At 46.9% G+C, this 17,576-nt stretch overlaps 1 protein-coding gene across 4 annotated transcripts in view; it reads right to left on the bottom strand.

The window, feature by feature from the left end:
• Nucleotides 1-17,576, bottom strand: part of btk (Bruton agammaglobulinemia tyrosine kinase) — a 216,173-nt gene that overhangs the window by 56,928 nt on the left and 141,669 nt on the right. For all 4 annotated transcript variants that reach the window (XM_038775528.1, XM_038775531.1, XM_038775530.1 and 1 more), the window contains exon 12: nucleotides 3,642-3,769. In XM_038775528.1, the coding sequence (XP_038631456.1) occupies nucleotides 3,642-3,769 (128 nt within the window). The remainder of the gene's footprint in view (nucleotides 1-3,641; nucleotides 3,770-17,576) is intronic.

The following is a 17,576-nucleotide window of genomic DNA, read 5'->3' as shown; positions in this document are numbered from 1 at the left end:
GCGTGACCCGATGACGCCATTTTGGAGGGTGGCGGAGCATGGCTGACTGGCGCCAAACCGGCACCAGACCCGTTTTGGACGTCGGAGTCGATTCTCCGCCCGATCGCCGATTACAATATCTCCGTCGGGCAACGGACAATCCCGTCGCTGTTTCCCGAACACAGGATAAACTGTGCAAATTCTCGACTTTCAAGGCAGGTTAAAGTCAGGTCGAGTTTCAAAACAAACAATGTGGGGAAACCTATTTGCATGCGTTTGCATCCCATGCACACTCATTAAAAACCCACCTCGCCGGAATTAAATTCCCGGAATGGAGGAGGTAAAGGATCTCATATTGGACTCAAAATGTTAACACTGTTTCTCTCTCCACAGAAGCTGCCAAATTGGCTGAGTTTTTCCAGCACTTTGTGTTTTTATTTCAGATTTCCAGCATCAGCAGTATTTTGCTTTTATTTTACCCTTCATCTGCAGCCTGACCCATTGAAATTCTCATCTCCATGGCAGGGGACAAGGATAGTGCAGATAACAGCCTAGCGGAGGGTGTGGTCAAGAGTTCTGCAGCGGACTTTGATGGGACAGCCTAGAATGCCAATGTGGTGCTTGGTGCATTGGGAAGCTGCTCGAAACATAGAAACTAGAAAAAATGAGCAGGAGGAGACCTTTCGGCCCTTCGAGCCTGCTCCGCCATTCATTATGATCATAGCTAATTATCCAACTCAATAGCCTGATCCCGTCTTCCTCCATATCCTTTGATCCCCTTTGCCCCAAGTGCTATATCTAACTGTTTCTTGAAAACATTCAATGTTTCGGTCTCAACTGCTTTCTGTTGTAGAGAATTCCACAGGCTGACCACTCTCTGGGTGAAGAAATTCTTCCCATCTTCATCCCCGTATCCTCAGGCTGTGAATCCTAGTTCTGGACACCCCCAACATCAGGAACATCTTTTCTGCACCTATACTGTCTAGCCCTGTTAGAATTTTATAGTATTGTATGAGATCCTCCCTCATTCTTTTGAACCCCAACGAATACAATCCTTTTGTTCTCTTTATAAATTTAAAGTACCCAATTCTTTTTTTGTCCAATTGAGGGGACATTTAGCGTGGGCAATCCACCGACCCTGCATATTCTTGGGCTGTGGGGGTGAGACCCACACCGACACGGGTGGAATGTGCAAACTCCAAACAGACAGTGACCCAGGGCCGGGATCGAACCCAGGTCCTCGGCGCAGTGAAGCAGCAATACTAACCACTGCTCCGCCGTGCTGCCTCAGCAGACTCAACCTCTCATACGTCAGTCCCGCCATCCCAAGAATCTCAGATCAATGTCAAGGGACGTGAAGGAGTCCAGGATCAATGTGCCCAGCTTGAAGTCCATCCTTCCCAATATGGAAGTGATGCCAACTCTATGGCAGCACTTGCAGACAAAACCAGGAAATAGCATCTGGTGCTTGATGTCCCAGCTTCCTTTGAAGCACAGGCAGTAGCAACCCAGTGTGTGAGTGCTGCAGTGCAAGCTCAGACTGCTGACATTATGGCCAATTCATTACAGTCTGCAAAGGGAGACACCAGAGGTAACAGTGCAGGAGCAGGGAGTAAAACTATTGCAGTGATTCTCTGGCTATGGTTGGATGGATAAGAATGGAATCAGGTGAGCAAAAATCTGATGTGGAGGGAGTTCTGGGAAAGCTGGGAACATATTTGTGAAATGGCACATTTAAGGACTTCAGAGAGAAAAGGGAGGGTTGGAGATCGGATGGTAGTTTGCAAGGAAGGTGGAGTCAAAGGTTAGCTCCAGAATTCTCCAGCCGTTGGGATTCTCTGTTGACGCCGGCAGCGCATCACCGCCCGCGAGTTTCCCAGCGGCGTGGGGTGGCTACAATCCCGCCCTAAGTTTTTAAACAGAGAGGTAGTGATGACAGAATTGAACAAGTGGTGGACAGAACCTGAGAGTTAACCATTAATAATATCACCAGGAAGGGAATTTAGATAGTCACCAGTTTAGTGGAAAAAGGATTGAGAGAGCAGGAGTTGGGCTCATGGAAAACACAAGTTTGGAGAGGACATGAGGAGGTGGGAGAGAAACTGGAGAAAGGTGGGAATTTAGGTATAGCGAAGAGGGCGCCTTAAAAGACATTTAATAGTCAAGTGGGCTAGTGGAAGACAGGGATACAAGAGAGGCAGCTGATTTGACTGTCTAGATATTTGACAAACGATTTTATGAACTCTTCACACTTGGAGATGAGGGTGGAGGAGACGGAAGAAGATGGGTTGAAGAAAATGTTTTGCAATAAAGAAAAGAACCGGAGGTTATCTTTGCATTCCAGAATATTCCTGGAATAATGAGCAGTTGTAGCAGCTGAGTGTTGGATCCAAGTGGCCAAGCGCCTAAGTGGCCCAACCAGATCTGGCTTTGAATGGTTGAAGCAGTTATCGGTAATAACCTTCCAAGCCTATGTCTCTTGAACATAAAAGGATGAAGATGAGGGCTAGACTCAGGGAACAGCCATGGCCAGTGAGACAGATTCATTCAGAATGAGAGATTCAAAGGTGGAGGTGAGGGTGCTGTCGAAATGAAGCAGAAATGTTGTGATAAATGGAGGGAAGTCAGGTTGGGAGGGGGGCAGGGGTTGATGGCTGGAGAGTGTTATGAGGATGTAATGAGAGCTGATCTTCCCAATGATTGAGACAATGGGAGAGATACAGTCATGTGAGAGGGTCAATGGGGGCAGGGGGTGTCTATAAGTAAACACTGCTGCTGGGGAAAGTGGAGGTGGGGCTTTCCTGCTCCTCAACTGTGCAAAGCTGCGAGGGCGATAGTTGACGAGTTGAGCTCCATCAACTGAGCATTGACACTGACTGTGGTCATGATCGACTTGTTCTACATGCTTACAGCAGAAAGTCATAGTGCATATGCAAACACCTAACCTCATCGGGGTTCAGCGCTGTTCACCCACCCCATAGTGTGTGTGCACACCCAATGCCATTTATCAGTGCACTCGTAAATGCCAAAATCAGACACTAATGAACCTAATTTCTTGCTCAACAGCTTCCAGATAGTGTATACCAGCTCAGATTCACAGGGTCAGCATTCGCCTCCTATAGCAACTATTTTTTGAGTCCACATCCACCTTGGCTGAGTGCCTCAATGGGTAAACACACTGCCCAATGCTCAACAAACAGAGCAGCAAGGAGGCAGACTAAATCTCTGGCCTCTGCTGACCTCACTGACACAGTGATAGAACATAGAACAGTACAGCACAGAACAGGCCCTTCGGCCCTCGATGTTGTGCCGGGCAATGATCACCCTACTCAAACCCACGTATCCACCCTATACCCGTAACCCAACAACCCCCCCCTTAACCTTACTTTTTAGGACACTACGGGCAATTTAGCATGGCCAATCCACCTAACCCGCACATCTTTGGACTGTGGGAGGAAACCGGAGCACCCGGAGGAAACCCACGCACACACGGGGAGGACGTGCAGACTCCACACAGACAGTGACCCAGTCGGGAATCAAACCTGGGACCCTGGAGCTGTGAAGCATTTATGCTAACCACCATGCTACTGTGCTGCCCTGTGCTGATATGTGGGAGATCCCGCTGCTCACCCTCTATCCTCTTCCTCAGACGTTTTGCATACCTGCTGCATTGTGCTGGTGATAGTTGATCAGTTCTGGGATTGAATTGAAGGTGTGTTTTTCCGCAAGGTAGTACTGGTTGGATGGCGTTGTACACACTGTGTAGTGTTTGACTTTTCCACTCTGATCCCTGAAATGTGGAAGACAGTACAGTAAATATAGGAGCGGTATTTATGTTTCAGTTCAGTCTCTTAGACAACAGGTAACGTTTGACCCAGGTACATCACCTATAAAATGGGAGTCAGCGGTGTGATGGAATATGCTCCACTTGTCTGGATGAGTGTAACTCCTACAGCACTCAAGGAGCCTGCCTCTACCCCATCCACCACCTTAAACATTCACTCCCTCCACTACCGATGCACAGTGATAGCTGTGCAGTCAGAGAGATGGGTGACCACCAGAAGGGACAGGCAGTCAGTGCAGGAATCCTCTGTGGTTGTCCCCCTCTTGAACAGGTATACCCCTTTGGATACTGTCGGGGGGGGGGGGGGGGGGGATAGCCTATCGGGAAAACAGCAGCAGCCAGAGCAGTGGCACCACGGCTGGCTCTGATGTTCACCAGGGAGGGTCAAAGCGCAGAAAAGCAATAGTCACAGGGGACTCTATAGTCAGGGGCACAGATAGGCGTTTCTGTGGACGTGGAAGAGACTCCAGGATGGTATGTTGCCTCCCTGGTGCCAGGGTCCAGGATGTCTCAGAACGGGTAGTTGGCATCCTGAAGGGGGAGGGAAAACAGACAGAGGTTGTCTGTTACCATATTGGTACTAACGACATAGGTAGGAAGGGGCATGAGGTCCTGCAGCAGGTGTTCAGAGAGCTAGGCAGAAAGTTAAAAGACAGGACCTCTAGGGTTGTAATCTCAGGATTACTCCCTGTGCCACGTGCCAGTGAGACTAGAAATAGGAAGATAGAGCAGCTAAACACGTGGCCAAACAGCTTGTGTGGGAGGGAGGGTTTCAGTAATCTAGACCACTGAGAGCTCTTCTGGGGCAGGTGTGACCTACATAAGAAGGACGGGTTGCATCTAAACTGGAGAGGCATAAATATCCTGGCCGCGAGGTTTGCTAGTGTCACATAGGAGGGTTTAAACTAGTATGGCAGAGGGGTGGGCACCAGAGCAATAGGTCAGAAGATGAAAGAATTGAGGGAGAACTAGGGAATAGGGCCACTATGGCTCTGAGGAAGAGCAGACAGGGAGATGTTGCTGAAAACAGCGGGACTGGTGGCCTGAAGTGCATATGTTTTAATGCAAGAAGTATAACAGGTAAGGCAGATTAATTTAGAGCTTGGTTTTGTACTTGGAACAATTATGTTGTTGCCATTACAGAGACCTGGTTGAGGGAAGGACAGGATTGGCAGCTAAACATTCCAGGATTTAGATGTTTCAGGCGGGATAGAGGGTGATGTAAATGTGGTGGCGGAGTTGCGCTACTGGTTAGGGAGAATATCACAGCTGTACTGCGGGAGTACACCTCAGAGGGCAGCGAGGCTATATGGGTAGAGATCAGGAATAAGAAGGGTGCAGTCATAATGTTGGGGGTTTACTACAGGCCTCCCACAGCCAGCGAGAGATAGAGGAGCAGATAGGTAGACAGATTTTCGAAAGGAGTAAAAGGAACAGGGTTGTTGTGATGGGAGACTTTAACTTCCCGAATATTAACTGGGACTCACTTTGTGCTCGGGGCCTGGTTGGGGCAGAGTTTGTAAGGAGCATCCAGGAGGGCTTCTTAAAACAATATGTAGATAGTCCAACTAGGGAAGGGGCTGTACTGGACCTGGTATTGGGGAATGAGCCCGGCCAAGTGGCAGAGTTTTCAGTGGGGGAGCATTCCGGGAACAGTGACCACAATTCAGTAAGTTTTCAAGGTGCTGGTGGACAAGGATAAGCGTGGTCCTAGGGTGAATGTGCTAAATTGGGGGAAGGCTAATTATAATAATATTAGGCGGGAACTGAAGAAACTAGATTGGGGGCGGATGTTTGAGAGTAAATCAACATCTGACGTGTGGGAGGCTTTCAAATGTCAGTTGAAAGGAATTCAGGATCGGCACGTTCCTGTGAGGAAGAAGGATAAATATGGCAAATTTCAGGAACCTTGGATAACGAGAGATATTGTAGACCTCGTCAAAAAGAAAAAGGAGACATTTGTCAGGGCTAGAAGGCTGGGAACAGACGAAGCCTATGTGGAATATAAGGAAAGTAGGAAGGAACTTAAGCAAGGAGTCAGGAGGGCTAAACGAGGTCACAAAAAGTCATTGGCAAATAGGGTTAAGGAAAATCCCAAGGCTTTTTACACATACATAAAAAGCAAGAGGGTAGTCAGGGAAAAGATTGGCCCACTGAAGGACAGGGGAGGGAATCTATGAGTAGAGCCAGAGGAAATGGGCGAGGTACTGAATGAATATTTTGCATCAGTATTCACCAAAGAGAAGGAATTGGTGGATGTTGAGTCTGGAGAAGGGTGTGTTGATAGCCTGGGTCACATTGAGATCCAAAAAGAAGAGGTGTTGGGCGTCTTGAAAAATATTAAGGTGGATAAGTCGCCAGGGCCTGATAAGATCTACCCCAGAATACTGAAGGAGGCAAGAGAGGAAATTGCTGAGGCTTGACAGAAATCTTTGGATCCTCACTGTCTTCAGGTGATGTCCCGGAGGACTGGAGAATAGCCAATGTTGTTCTTTTGTTTAAGAAGGGTAGCAAGGATAGTCCAGGGAACTACAGGTCGGGGAGCCTTCCATCAGTGATAGGGAAATTACTGGAGAGAATTCTTCGAGACAGGACCTACTCCCATTTGGAAGCAAGTGGTCGTACTAGCGAAAGGCAGCACGGTTTTGTGAAGGGGAGGTTGTGTCTCACTAACTTGATAGAGTTTTTTGAGGAAGTCACAAAGATGATTGATGTAGGGTAGGGCAGTGGATGTTGTCTATATGGACTTCAGTAAAGCCTTTGGCAAGGTCCCTCATGGTAGACTGGTACAAAAGGTGAAGTCACACTGGATCGGGGTGAGCTGGCAAGATGGATACAGAACTGGCTAGGTCATAGAAGGCAGCGAGTAGCAATGGAAGGGTGCTTTTCTGATTGGAGGGCTGTGACTAGTGGTGTTCCGCAGGGATCAGTGCTGGGACCTTTGCTGTTCATAATATATATAAATGATTTGGAGGAAAATGTAACTCGTCTGATTAGTAAGTTTGCGGACGACACAAAAGGTTGGTGGAATTGCAGATAGCGATGAGGACTGTCGGAGGATACAGCAGGATTTGGATTGTTTGGAGACTTGGGCAGCGAGATGGCAGATGGAGTTTAATCCAGACAAATGTGAGGTAATGCATTCTGGAAGGTCTAATAGAGGTAGGGAATATACATTGAATGGTAGAACCCTCAAGGGTATTGACAGTCAGAGAGATCTTGGTGTACAGGTCCACTGGTCACTGAAAGGGGCAACACAGGTGGAGAAGGTAGTCAAGAATGCATACGGCATGCTTGCCTTCATTGGCTGGGGCATTGAGTATAAAAATTGGCAAGTCATGTTGCAGCTGCATAGAACCTTAGTTAGGCCACACTTGGAGTATAGTGTTCAATTCTGGTCGCCACACTACCAGAAGGATGTAGAGGCTTTAGAGAGGGTGCAGAAGAGATTTACCAGGATGTTGCCTGAAATAGAGGGCATTAGCTATGAGGAGAGGTTGAATAAAATTGGTTTTAAACATTGGAACATTAAAATTAGAGCAAGGAAGGTTGAGGGGCGACCTGATAGAGGTCTACAAAATTATGAGGGGCATAGACAGAGTGGAGAGTCAGAGACTTTTTCCCAGGGTAGAGGGGTCAATTATTAGGGGGCATAGGTTTAAGGTGCAAGGGGCAAGGTTTACGAACATAAACATAGAACATACCGTGCAGAAGGAAGACATTCAGCCCATCACTTAAGCCCTCACTTCCCCCCGATCCCCATAACCCAATAACCCCTCCTATCCTTTTTGGTCACTAAGGGCAATTTATCATGGCCAATCCACCTAACCTGCACGTCTTTGGACTATGGGAGTAAACCGGAGCACCCGGAGGAAACCCATGCAGACACGGAGAGAACGTGCAGACTCCGCACAGACAGTAACCCAGCGGGTAATTGAACCTGGGACCATGGCGCTGTGAAGCCACTTGTGCTGCCGTGCTGCCCCAGGAGATGGAGAAGATGTATGAGGTAAGTATTTTACACAGAGGGTAGTGGGTGCCTGGAACACGCTGCCGGAGGAGGTGGTAGAAGCAGGGATGATAGTGACGTTTAAGGGGCATCTTGACAAATACATGAATAGGATGCGAATAGAGGGATATGGGCAGGCTTGAAAGGGCTGAAGGGCCTATTCCTGTGAAGTACTTTTCTTTGTTCTTTTATCACCTACAAGATTCAATGCAGATACTCACCAAGGCATCAAAACCCCCGACCTCTACAATCTAGAAGGAGAAGAGCCGCAGATGCCTGGGAACACCAGCACCTGGAGGTTCCCCTACAAGTTTTACACCATCCTGACTTGGAAATATATTGGCATTCCTTCACTGTCATTGTCCTGCATTTCCCTTCCTTACAGCACTGTGGGTGTACCTCCACCATATGGACTGCAGCGATTCACAAAGGCAGCTCACCACCACCTTCTCAAGTTAGGTATGAGCTCATCCGGCCCTCCCAGGATCTATTCTTCAACCTACACCAAATGCCGGGCTTGGCAGGTTTCCCTGTGTGACTGGTAGTGGACAGGCCCACTGAGCCCATCAGGTGGCCTCTGACCCTTGGATGTAGCAACCCCCTCCTGCCCCAGACCCCAGTTAACCTCACTCCCAGGCTTCTCCCAACCTCCGACCCACCTTGTCCTCCTGGCTGTGATCTGCTATCTTGGCACATAGCGAGACTGACCTCCTCCCGACGCAAATGATCCAGTGCCACACCGAAAGTTCTGGATAGTTGCCAGCCTTCCAGACGGTAGCATTCTGAGGCGGCACTTCCTGATTCTCCCACAAACGTCAGTTGAAGTTAGATCAGTGGTTAATTTTAAATCTGAGATAGATAGATTTTTGTTGAGCAAAGATATTAAAGGAAATGGCTGCTCGGGGGAGAGGAAGGCTCTGACCTCTGAAGCTTTAGCTTGCTGGCCTTGTATAATTCAGCCCATTGTGTTGTTTCAGGAACCACTCACTTCATCGACTGTTACACACTTCCTTCAGAAATTATAAACTCCACCACAAGGTGATGCTAGACAGCCATATGAAACATTCATTCCGTACTGTGGATTGCCATCTCTGGACAGGAAGGGAAAATGTACCTCAGAAGGGGGTTAGGTCTTTCCTCTCCTTGATGCCAGCTGGTATGGGCTGGTGAGATCCTGGGTGAAGGGAGTGGGAGCTTGCTGTTTCTCCCCCTACCAATGGCCCCAGTCTCCGCTATTGAGTTCAGCTTGAATGCACAATGTGTGTGTGGGGAGGGGCGGGGGGGCAATAGTAAATACCATTGGGAATGCAAGGGTAATAAACAAAAGAACAAAGAACAATACAGCACAATAGCAACCCTTCGGCCCTCCAAACCTGTACCGGTCATGATATCACCCTTGGCCAAAACCCTCAGCATTCCCTAGTACCGTATCCTTCTTTACCCATACTATCCATGTATTTGTCGAGATGCCTTCTGAACGCCGTTAATGTGTCGGCTTCCAAAACCTCCCCTGGCTTCGCGTTCCAGCACTCACCACCCTCTGCGTAAAAAACATGTCTTGCACATCTCATCTAAACTTTGCCCTACGAACCTTAAACCTATGCTCCCCAGTGACTGACCGCTCCACCCTGGGAAAGAGTGCCTGCCCATCCACTCTATCCATGCCCCTCATAATCTTGTAGACCTCTATCAGGCCGTCCCTCAACCTCCGTTGTTCTAATGGAAACAGCCCAAGTCTAATCAGCATCTTCTCATAGCTAACATCATCCAGACCAGGCAATATACTGGTAAACCTCCTCTGCACCCTCTCCAAAGCCGCCAGATCATTCTGGTAGAGTGGCGAGCAGAATTGCGCTCAATATTCCAAGTGCGGCCTTACCAAGGTTCGACACAATTATAGCATGACTTGCCAGTTTTTATACTCGATGCCCTGTCCAATGAAGGCAAGCATTCCGTATGCTTTCCGACTACATTCTACATAACACTTCAACAACAAAGGTTGGTAGAGGTTTGGAACTCTCTCCCACAAACGGCAGTACCAGCCTCCCATACCAGCCTCCCCGGACAGGCGCCGGAATATGGCGACTAGGGGCTTTTCACAGTAACTTCATTGAAGCCTACTCCTGACAATAAGCGATTTTCATTTTTTCATTTCAGTTGAAGTTAGATCAGTGGTTAATTTTAAATCTGAGATAGATAGACTTTTGTTCAGCAAAGGTATTAAGGGATATGGGTCAAAGGCAGGTATATGGAGGTAGGCCACAGATGTGCCATGATCTCGTTGAATGGCGGACCAGGCATGAGCGGCTGAATGGCATACACCTGTTCCGATGACATTACTGTTTGTGAGATCTTGCCATGCAGAAACCTGCACTTCCTACACTATTTCAGGGACGACTCACCAAACATAATTTGTTAGATGTCAATTCTGATGTCTGAGCTCATGAAGAGTGAAAAATCTTTTTCTTTTGCCTTAACTTTGGGGGCATTAGAAATGAATGGGAGTTCTCAGGCCACACAAAATCAGTCAACACTTGCTTGATGCGAAGCAACTGGGTATGAGTGGGCAGGGGGAGCAGACTGCCTGCCACCCACACATAGAGCCATGCCAATGTCACGCGACTGTCTGTAGAAGCTGGTGAATCAATATCTTCCCTTTATTGGAAAAACAGGGTGCTATAGTCCAGAACCTCACCCAGTGCAACATCACAGTCGGAGAGCAGACAGGGTGAGTTAGGAGGTGGCGTTAATCAAATGCCAAATGTAAGATTTGTTAAGCTGTTGACTTGTAAAGAGGTGGACTGAAAGACAGGCAGCGATACATAGTATTCAGCACACATTAGCTAACACACGTTGCACTCGTCTCCTACCATTAGAGTGATTGCTGGAATAATTGGGTGCGGCAGAATGTCTAAATCATGCCGCTGACAAGAAATGTTCCCTCAATTACAGCACCAGTTTGAAGCATTAGCCATTAACAATAATCCCCGCTCAAAGTCCACTGCTGGCTACAGGAGGGATATTACATTCAAGTCTTGTCACAGGCGAGCTGTTATTTTGTAATATGTAAATGCACGCTGCAATGCTGCTGAGCATTGATTCTCACTGAAGCAGCAGGTCATGAGTCTTTCACTTCTCCTTTTACACTGCCTGCTTATCCCTTCCAGTTACAGGAGGTAACCAGCAAGCTGCAACTAACAGAAACAAACACAACCTCAAACTCACATCTGGGTGTCCAATATTAGCTGCTCAAAACACCCACTTCAGTTCAAGATTTATTTTTGGTGCATATCAAGGTGAGAATCGTGAGTGATATAAAAACTGCCCCCGTCAAACACTCCCAGGACAGGTACAGCATGGTGTTAGATACAGGGTAAAGCTCCCACCGCACTGTCCCCATCAAACACTCCCAGGACAGATACAGCATGGGGTTAGATACTGACTAAGGTTCTCCCTACACTGTCCCCATCAAACACGTCCAAGACATGTGCAGCACAGGGTTAGATACAGAGTAAAGCTCTCTCTACACTGTCCCTAACAAACACTTCCAGGACAGGTACAGAATGGGGTTAGTTATAGAGTAAGGCTCCATTTACACTGTCACTATTAAATACGTCCAGGACAGGTACAATATGGGGTTAGATGCAGAATAAAGCTCCCTCGACAATGTCCCCATCAAACACTCACAGGACAGGTACAGCACAGGGTTAGGTACAGAGTAAAGCTCTCTCTAAACTGTCCCCATCAAACACTTTCAGGACAGGTACAGCACGGGGTTAGATACAGAGTAAACCTCCCTCTACACTGTGCCCATCAAATACTCCCAGGACAGGTACAGCACGGAGTTAGATACAGAGTAAATCTTCCTCTACACGGCCCCATCAAACACTCCCTGGACAGGTACAGCATGGGGTTAAAAACAGAGTAAAGCTTCCTCTACACTGCCCCCATCAAACATTCCCAGGACAGGTACAGCACGGGGATAGATACAGAGTAAAGCTTCCTTTACACTGCCCCTATCAAACACTCCCTGGACAGGTACAGCACGGGGTTAGGTGCAGAGTAAAGCTTTGTTTACACTGCCCCTATCAAACACTCCCTGGACAGGTTCAGCATGGGGTTAGATGCAGAGTAAAGCTTCGTTTACACTGCCCCTATCAAACACTCCCTGGACAGGTACAGCATTCCGCACTCTATTTCACTTTTCATTCCCAACCTGAAACCTGAGAATGAAGTCAGTTTATAGGTTAATGTCCCTTGAATTGTCCACTTTGCTGTTTGATTGGAAATCTTACATCTTGCCATTCAATTATGTTATTTCCTGGTGTCTTATTTCCTCACCAACTTTGAAATAGTGAAAAACGCAATTTATTGAGATTTGATTCAGACTGTCAGAGGCCCAAAATGTAACCGAGAGGTTTTCCTTGAGCAGCAGACTTTGCCATCTCTCAGATCTCCACAGCACGTTTTAATGAAAGATTTTCTATTGAGGAATCAAGATCCAGGTTTCTAATATTCCACAAATGATCAGTACATACTCCAGCTTGCCTCAACAATTTTTCTTATCAGTGTGAAAACATTTTTGTTTGCTGCAGTTTGGTTTACAGCTCTCAACTTTGTCGGTAATTTTAACTGGGTGGTATTATGAAATGAATGTTAGAGAATTCACCGCCTACACACTGCAAAGCAATCACTGGAAGGGAAATTTGGGCTGGGTGGAGACTCAATAATATACTTAATGCACCCTCACCCAGATCTTAAAATAATAATGTTGGTTATTTTCAAGTTTTCTATATCGTTGGTGAATTTTCGCTGCCCTTGAAAGAGAACATTCAATGTCAAAATCTCTTTTAATGCCCTCCAAAACTCAAAGCAGGAGACAGGGTTAAATGTGACCCCTTTAATCTCATTCAAAACCTCTTTCTGCCACCTCCTGATATAAAGGCCATTGTTTCCATTGTGGGAAGTGCCTCCATAGGGAAATATTGATGGTATGTCAGACAGTGGCTCCTTCATTCCATGCAAATTGACTTCTCACGATAGCACGTAGCTGGAAACCCAACCTCTTTGATTCCAATGTATCCGGGTAGGTTCGGAGAGAAACATATATAAACACACAGAAATCAAATTAGGAGGTGGAAGAATAAACACTGTTGGATTAGGAGCAGAGGAAAAGAGACACAGAGGAACAAGAGGTTGGGGGAGGGCAGGGGGCAAACACAGAGAGGTGCGTGTGACACAGAGAACTTGGAAATGGGGCAAAAAACACAGAATTGGAGATGGAGGTCTCGAAAATACGCGGTCTTCAGAAATGTTGGCCTTTTTTCATTCTCAGAATATGAGTGTCGCTGGCAAGACCGGCATTTAATGTCCATTCCTAATTTCCATTTAAAAGTTGTTAGTGAGCCACTTTCTTGAACCACAACACTGCGCAGTCTTGATCTGCTGATCTTGAATACATTGCGTGAACGTGAAAGTCCCCCATGTTTTCTGTATTGCCCTTATTAAATTTGCTTCTAATTTCCTGATTTATACTCTATACCCTCCTTTTTCTGTATCTGTTCTGAAAGACAATTATCTTGGAATATTTATTTTCGAACCTTAGTCACTTTGGAACCAGGGCCGGAAGTCTCCGACCGTTGGGATTCCTGTTCCAGCTAACAGCGCAGCCCTGTCCACTGATTTCCCGGTGGCGTGAGGTGGCTTCAAGAGGAAATCCTATTGATCAGCGGCAGGAGTAGAGAATCATACCACCCGCGAATGGCGCGCCGCCAAGAAACACGTGGCTGGGTGACCGGAGAATCTAGTCCCAGGTCTCTGTCAGTGACAATGGGGAGACTGTGGCATAGTGTCACAAGTAATCATGAAGCTTATCCTCTGAGGACATAGGTTCAAATCTTGTCCTGGCATCTAATAAAACAAATGTGGAATTGAAAGCTAATTGTGACCATAAAATCATCATCGACCGTCATAAAAATCATCTGGGAAAGAACCACAACAATGTGACAGCAAAGGGGCAGAATGGAGGTTAGCACTGCTGCCTCACAACGCCACAGGTTCGATTCGGGCCTTGGGTGACTGTCTGTGTGGAGTTTGCACGCTCGCCCAGTGTCTGCATGGGTTTCCTTCGGATGCTCCGGCTTCCTCCCACAGTCCAAAGATGTGCAGGTTGGGTGGATTGGCCATGCTAAATTACCCTTAGTTCTCAAAATGTTGGGTGGGTTTATGGGGATAGGGCAGGGGTGTGAGCTGAGGTAGGTTTTCTTTCAAGCGCTGGTGCAGAGTCGCTGGGCCGAATAGGGATTCTATGGTTCTGTGTGGTTGACTCTAAAATGGCCTAGGGAACCAATCAGTTGAAGGGCAATAAAGGATGGGCAAAAAATACAGACCCTGCCAGTGATACATAGAAACATGAAAAATAGGAACAGGAGGAGGCCATTCGGCCCCTTTGAGACTGCTCCACCGTTCATTATGATCATGGCTGATCATCCAACTCAAAAGCCTAATTCTGCTTTCCCCCATATCCTTTGATCCTCTTTGCTATATCTAACTGCTTCTTGAAAACATACAATGTTTTAGGCTCAACTACTTCCTGTGGTAATGAATTCTGCAGGCTCACCACTCTCTGGGTGAAGAAATATCTCCTCATATCTGTCCTAAATGGTCCAGCCTGTATCCTCAGACTGTGACCCCTGATTCTGGTCAAACCCACCATTGGGAACGTTCTTCCTGCATCTACCCTGTCCAGTCCTGTTAAAATTTTATAGGTTTCTATGAGATTCTCCCTTCATTCTTCTGAACTCCAGTGAATATAATCATAACCGATTCAATCTTTCCTCATACTTCAATCCTGCCATCCCAGTAAACAGTCTGGTAAACCTTCGCTGCATTTCCTCTACAGCAAGGACATCCTTTAGCAGATAAGGAGATAAAAATATTCCAGGTGTGGTCTCACCAAGGCACTATATAATTGCAGCAAGATATCCCTGCTCCTGTAATCAAACCCTCTCACAATAAAGGCCTGCATACCATTTGCTTTCTTTACCGCCTGCTCTACCAGCGTGCTTACCTTCAATGACTGATGTATGAGGACACCCAGGTCTTGTTGTAGACCCCACTCTCCTAACTTATGGTCATTCAGATAATAGTCTGCCTTCTCATTTTTGCTACCAAAGTGGATAACCTAGCATTTGTCCAAATTATACTGCATGAACCCACACACAACTTGTCCAAATCACACTTAAGGATCTCTGCATCCTCCTCATAGTGCAGCCACCCACCCCCACCCCACACCCCCCTGCTCAACTTGGTGCCATTTGCAAATTTGGAGCTATTATATTTTGTTCCCTCATCTAAATGATTAATATATATTGTGAATAGCTGGGGTCCTAGCACCAGCCCCTGCAGTACCCCACTAGTCACTGTCTGCCAATTTGAAAAAGATCTGTTAATTCCTGCTCTTTATTTCCTGTCTGCCAATTAGCTTTCTATCCATCTCAATACACTACCCCTAATCCCATGTGCTTTTGCTTTACATGCTAATCTCTTATGCGGGACTTTGCCAAAAGCCTTCTGAAAGTCCAAATATACCACGTCCACTGGCTCCCCCATGTCAACTCTACTAGTTACATCTTCTAGTAGCGACATGATACCCACATCCCATGAATCAATAAACTATTAATTCCTTCACACAATTACATTTGATATTGTCCTAAATTTTCCCAATGTCACCTTCGTCATTAATGTCTCTTTACTTTAATACTTTCACTGTCACTTCCGAACCCACTTTGCTTATTTTTACCCAAAATGTTGCTCTAATTTAGAGCCTTGACATCTGCTTTCTCTCTTTCCTGAATCTTCCCATCCCTTCTTTTTTTGTTTAAACCCTTTCTAAGATCACAAGAACATTAGAACATTGGAAATAGGATCAGGAGCTGGCCATTTGGTCCTTGCTATTGATGGTGTACATTAATGCTTTGCGCGCAAATGTAGGGGGAATGAACAAAAGGTTCAAGGATGACATGGAAATTGGGAAGGTGCTAAATAATGAGGAGAATAGACGTATACTGCAGGAGGACATCAATGGACTAGTCATGTGGGCAGAGCAGTGGCAAATAGAATTCAACCCGGAAAAGTGTGAGATAATACACTTGAGGAGCGCCAATAAGGCTAATAAGAAATAGTTGGACTCTGGATAGTACTGAAGGGAGGAACCTTGAAGTACATATCCACAGATCTCTGAATGTGGCAGGCCAGGCTGATGATGTAGCTAAGAAGGGATTCTTGCCTTTATTAGCTGAGGCACAGACTACAAGAGCAGGGAGGTTATGCTGGAACTGTATAAAATACTGATTATGCCACAACTGGAATTCTGTGTGCAGTTCTGGTCACCACATTATTGGAAGGATGTGATGCACTGGAGAGGGTACAGTTGAGATTTACCAGGATGTGGCCTGGGCTGGAGGGACTGAGCTATGAGAAGAGATTGAATAGGCTGGGGCATGGAGTGGCTTCCTTGGAGCAGCAAAGATTGAGAGGGGACCTGATAGAGGTGTATAAGATTATGAGGGGCTTGGATAGAGCAAATGGGAAGGCACTTTTTCCATTAGTAGAGGGTAAGTAACCAGGCGGTGTAGATTTAAGGTAAGAGGCAGAAGACCAAGAGGGGATTTGAGGAGAATCTATTTTATCCAGAGGGTGGTGGGAGTCTGAAAATCACTGCCTAAAATGGTAGTTCAGTTTTAAACTCTCGGTACATTTAAGAAGTGTTTTGACATTCACTTGGGCTGCCATAATGCTATGGGCCAAGGGGAGGAAAATGGGATTAGTGTAGTCGGATCTTTGTTGACTGGCATGCACACAATGGGCTGAATGGTCATCCTTCTGTGCTGTAAACATCTATGAATCTATGGAGCCTGTTGTGGCAGTTAATAAGACCATGGTCAAAATGATTAGGGCCTTCACCCCACTTTCTCTGCCTGCCCCTCTGACTCTCAATTTCAGTCAAAAATCTGTCTAATTCAGCCTCGAATATATTCAATGACAGAGCTTCCACTGTTCTCTGGGGAAGAGAATTCCATTCACTAAGAGAAGACTGCACAAAAATAACAATCCATCACTGAATGTAGCTCCAAATAGAGGGCTCCATTTTACTTGCCCCCAGGGTTATGTTTCCAGTGGGGAGGCAGGTAAAATAGGGTGGGCACCTTGCCACCCTCCCCCCAAATTCAATCCCATAGTATGGGGAATGGGGCGGGGGGGGGGGGGGGGGGGGGGGGAGGGGGGGGGGGGGGGGGGGGTGAAAAATCATCAGCCAGACCAGCATACATATTGACCTTGATAACATGTTGCCCACACCATAAAACCTTTGGCCCAAAAAAACCTTTGCGTGGCCGATTTTTAAATGGAACATTCAGGGGGCAGAAAGGAAAGGTGGGCCCAATCTTTAGGGGCTGCCCTTTGTGAACTAGAGGGCGGCTCCCTTTGAACCAAATCTCCCCTCTCTTCCTCACGCCCTCCCAGCCTTAAACCCAACTTCCCCCTCCCCTCTCTGACCAGTCAAAACCCTCCCTGTCCAAGACCCCGGACTTAACAGCTTCAGAGAGCCTCGACCCCCTTCCTTCCTCCTTCTTCCTGCAGTTCCAGCAGCTGCCACTAACATGCTCTTGGCGCTGCTTGGACGGATGTAACTGCTGCCCAACTGCATTGGCTGGCCAGAGAGCGGGATTCCTTCCCAATGAGGGG

The sequence above is a fragment of the Scyliorhinus canicula genome, chromosome 17 (genome assembly GCF_902713615.1).
Source record: "Scyliorhinus canicula chromosome 17, sScyCan1.1, whole genome shotgun sequence".
Lineage (NCBI taxonomy): Eukaryota > Metazoa > Chordata > Chondrichthyes > Carcharhiniformes > Scyliorhinidae > Scyliorhinus > Scyliorhinus canicula.
Note: the sequence above shows the minus strand (reverse complement) of the source record. Positions and strands in the feature narration are given on the sequence as shown.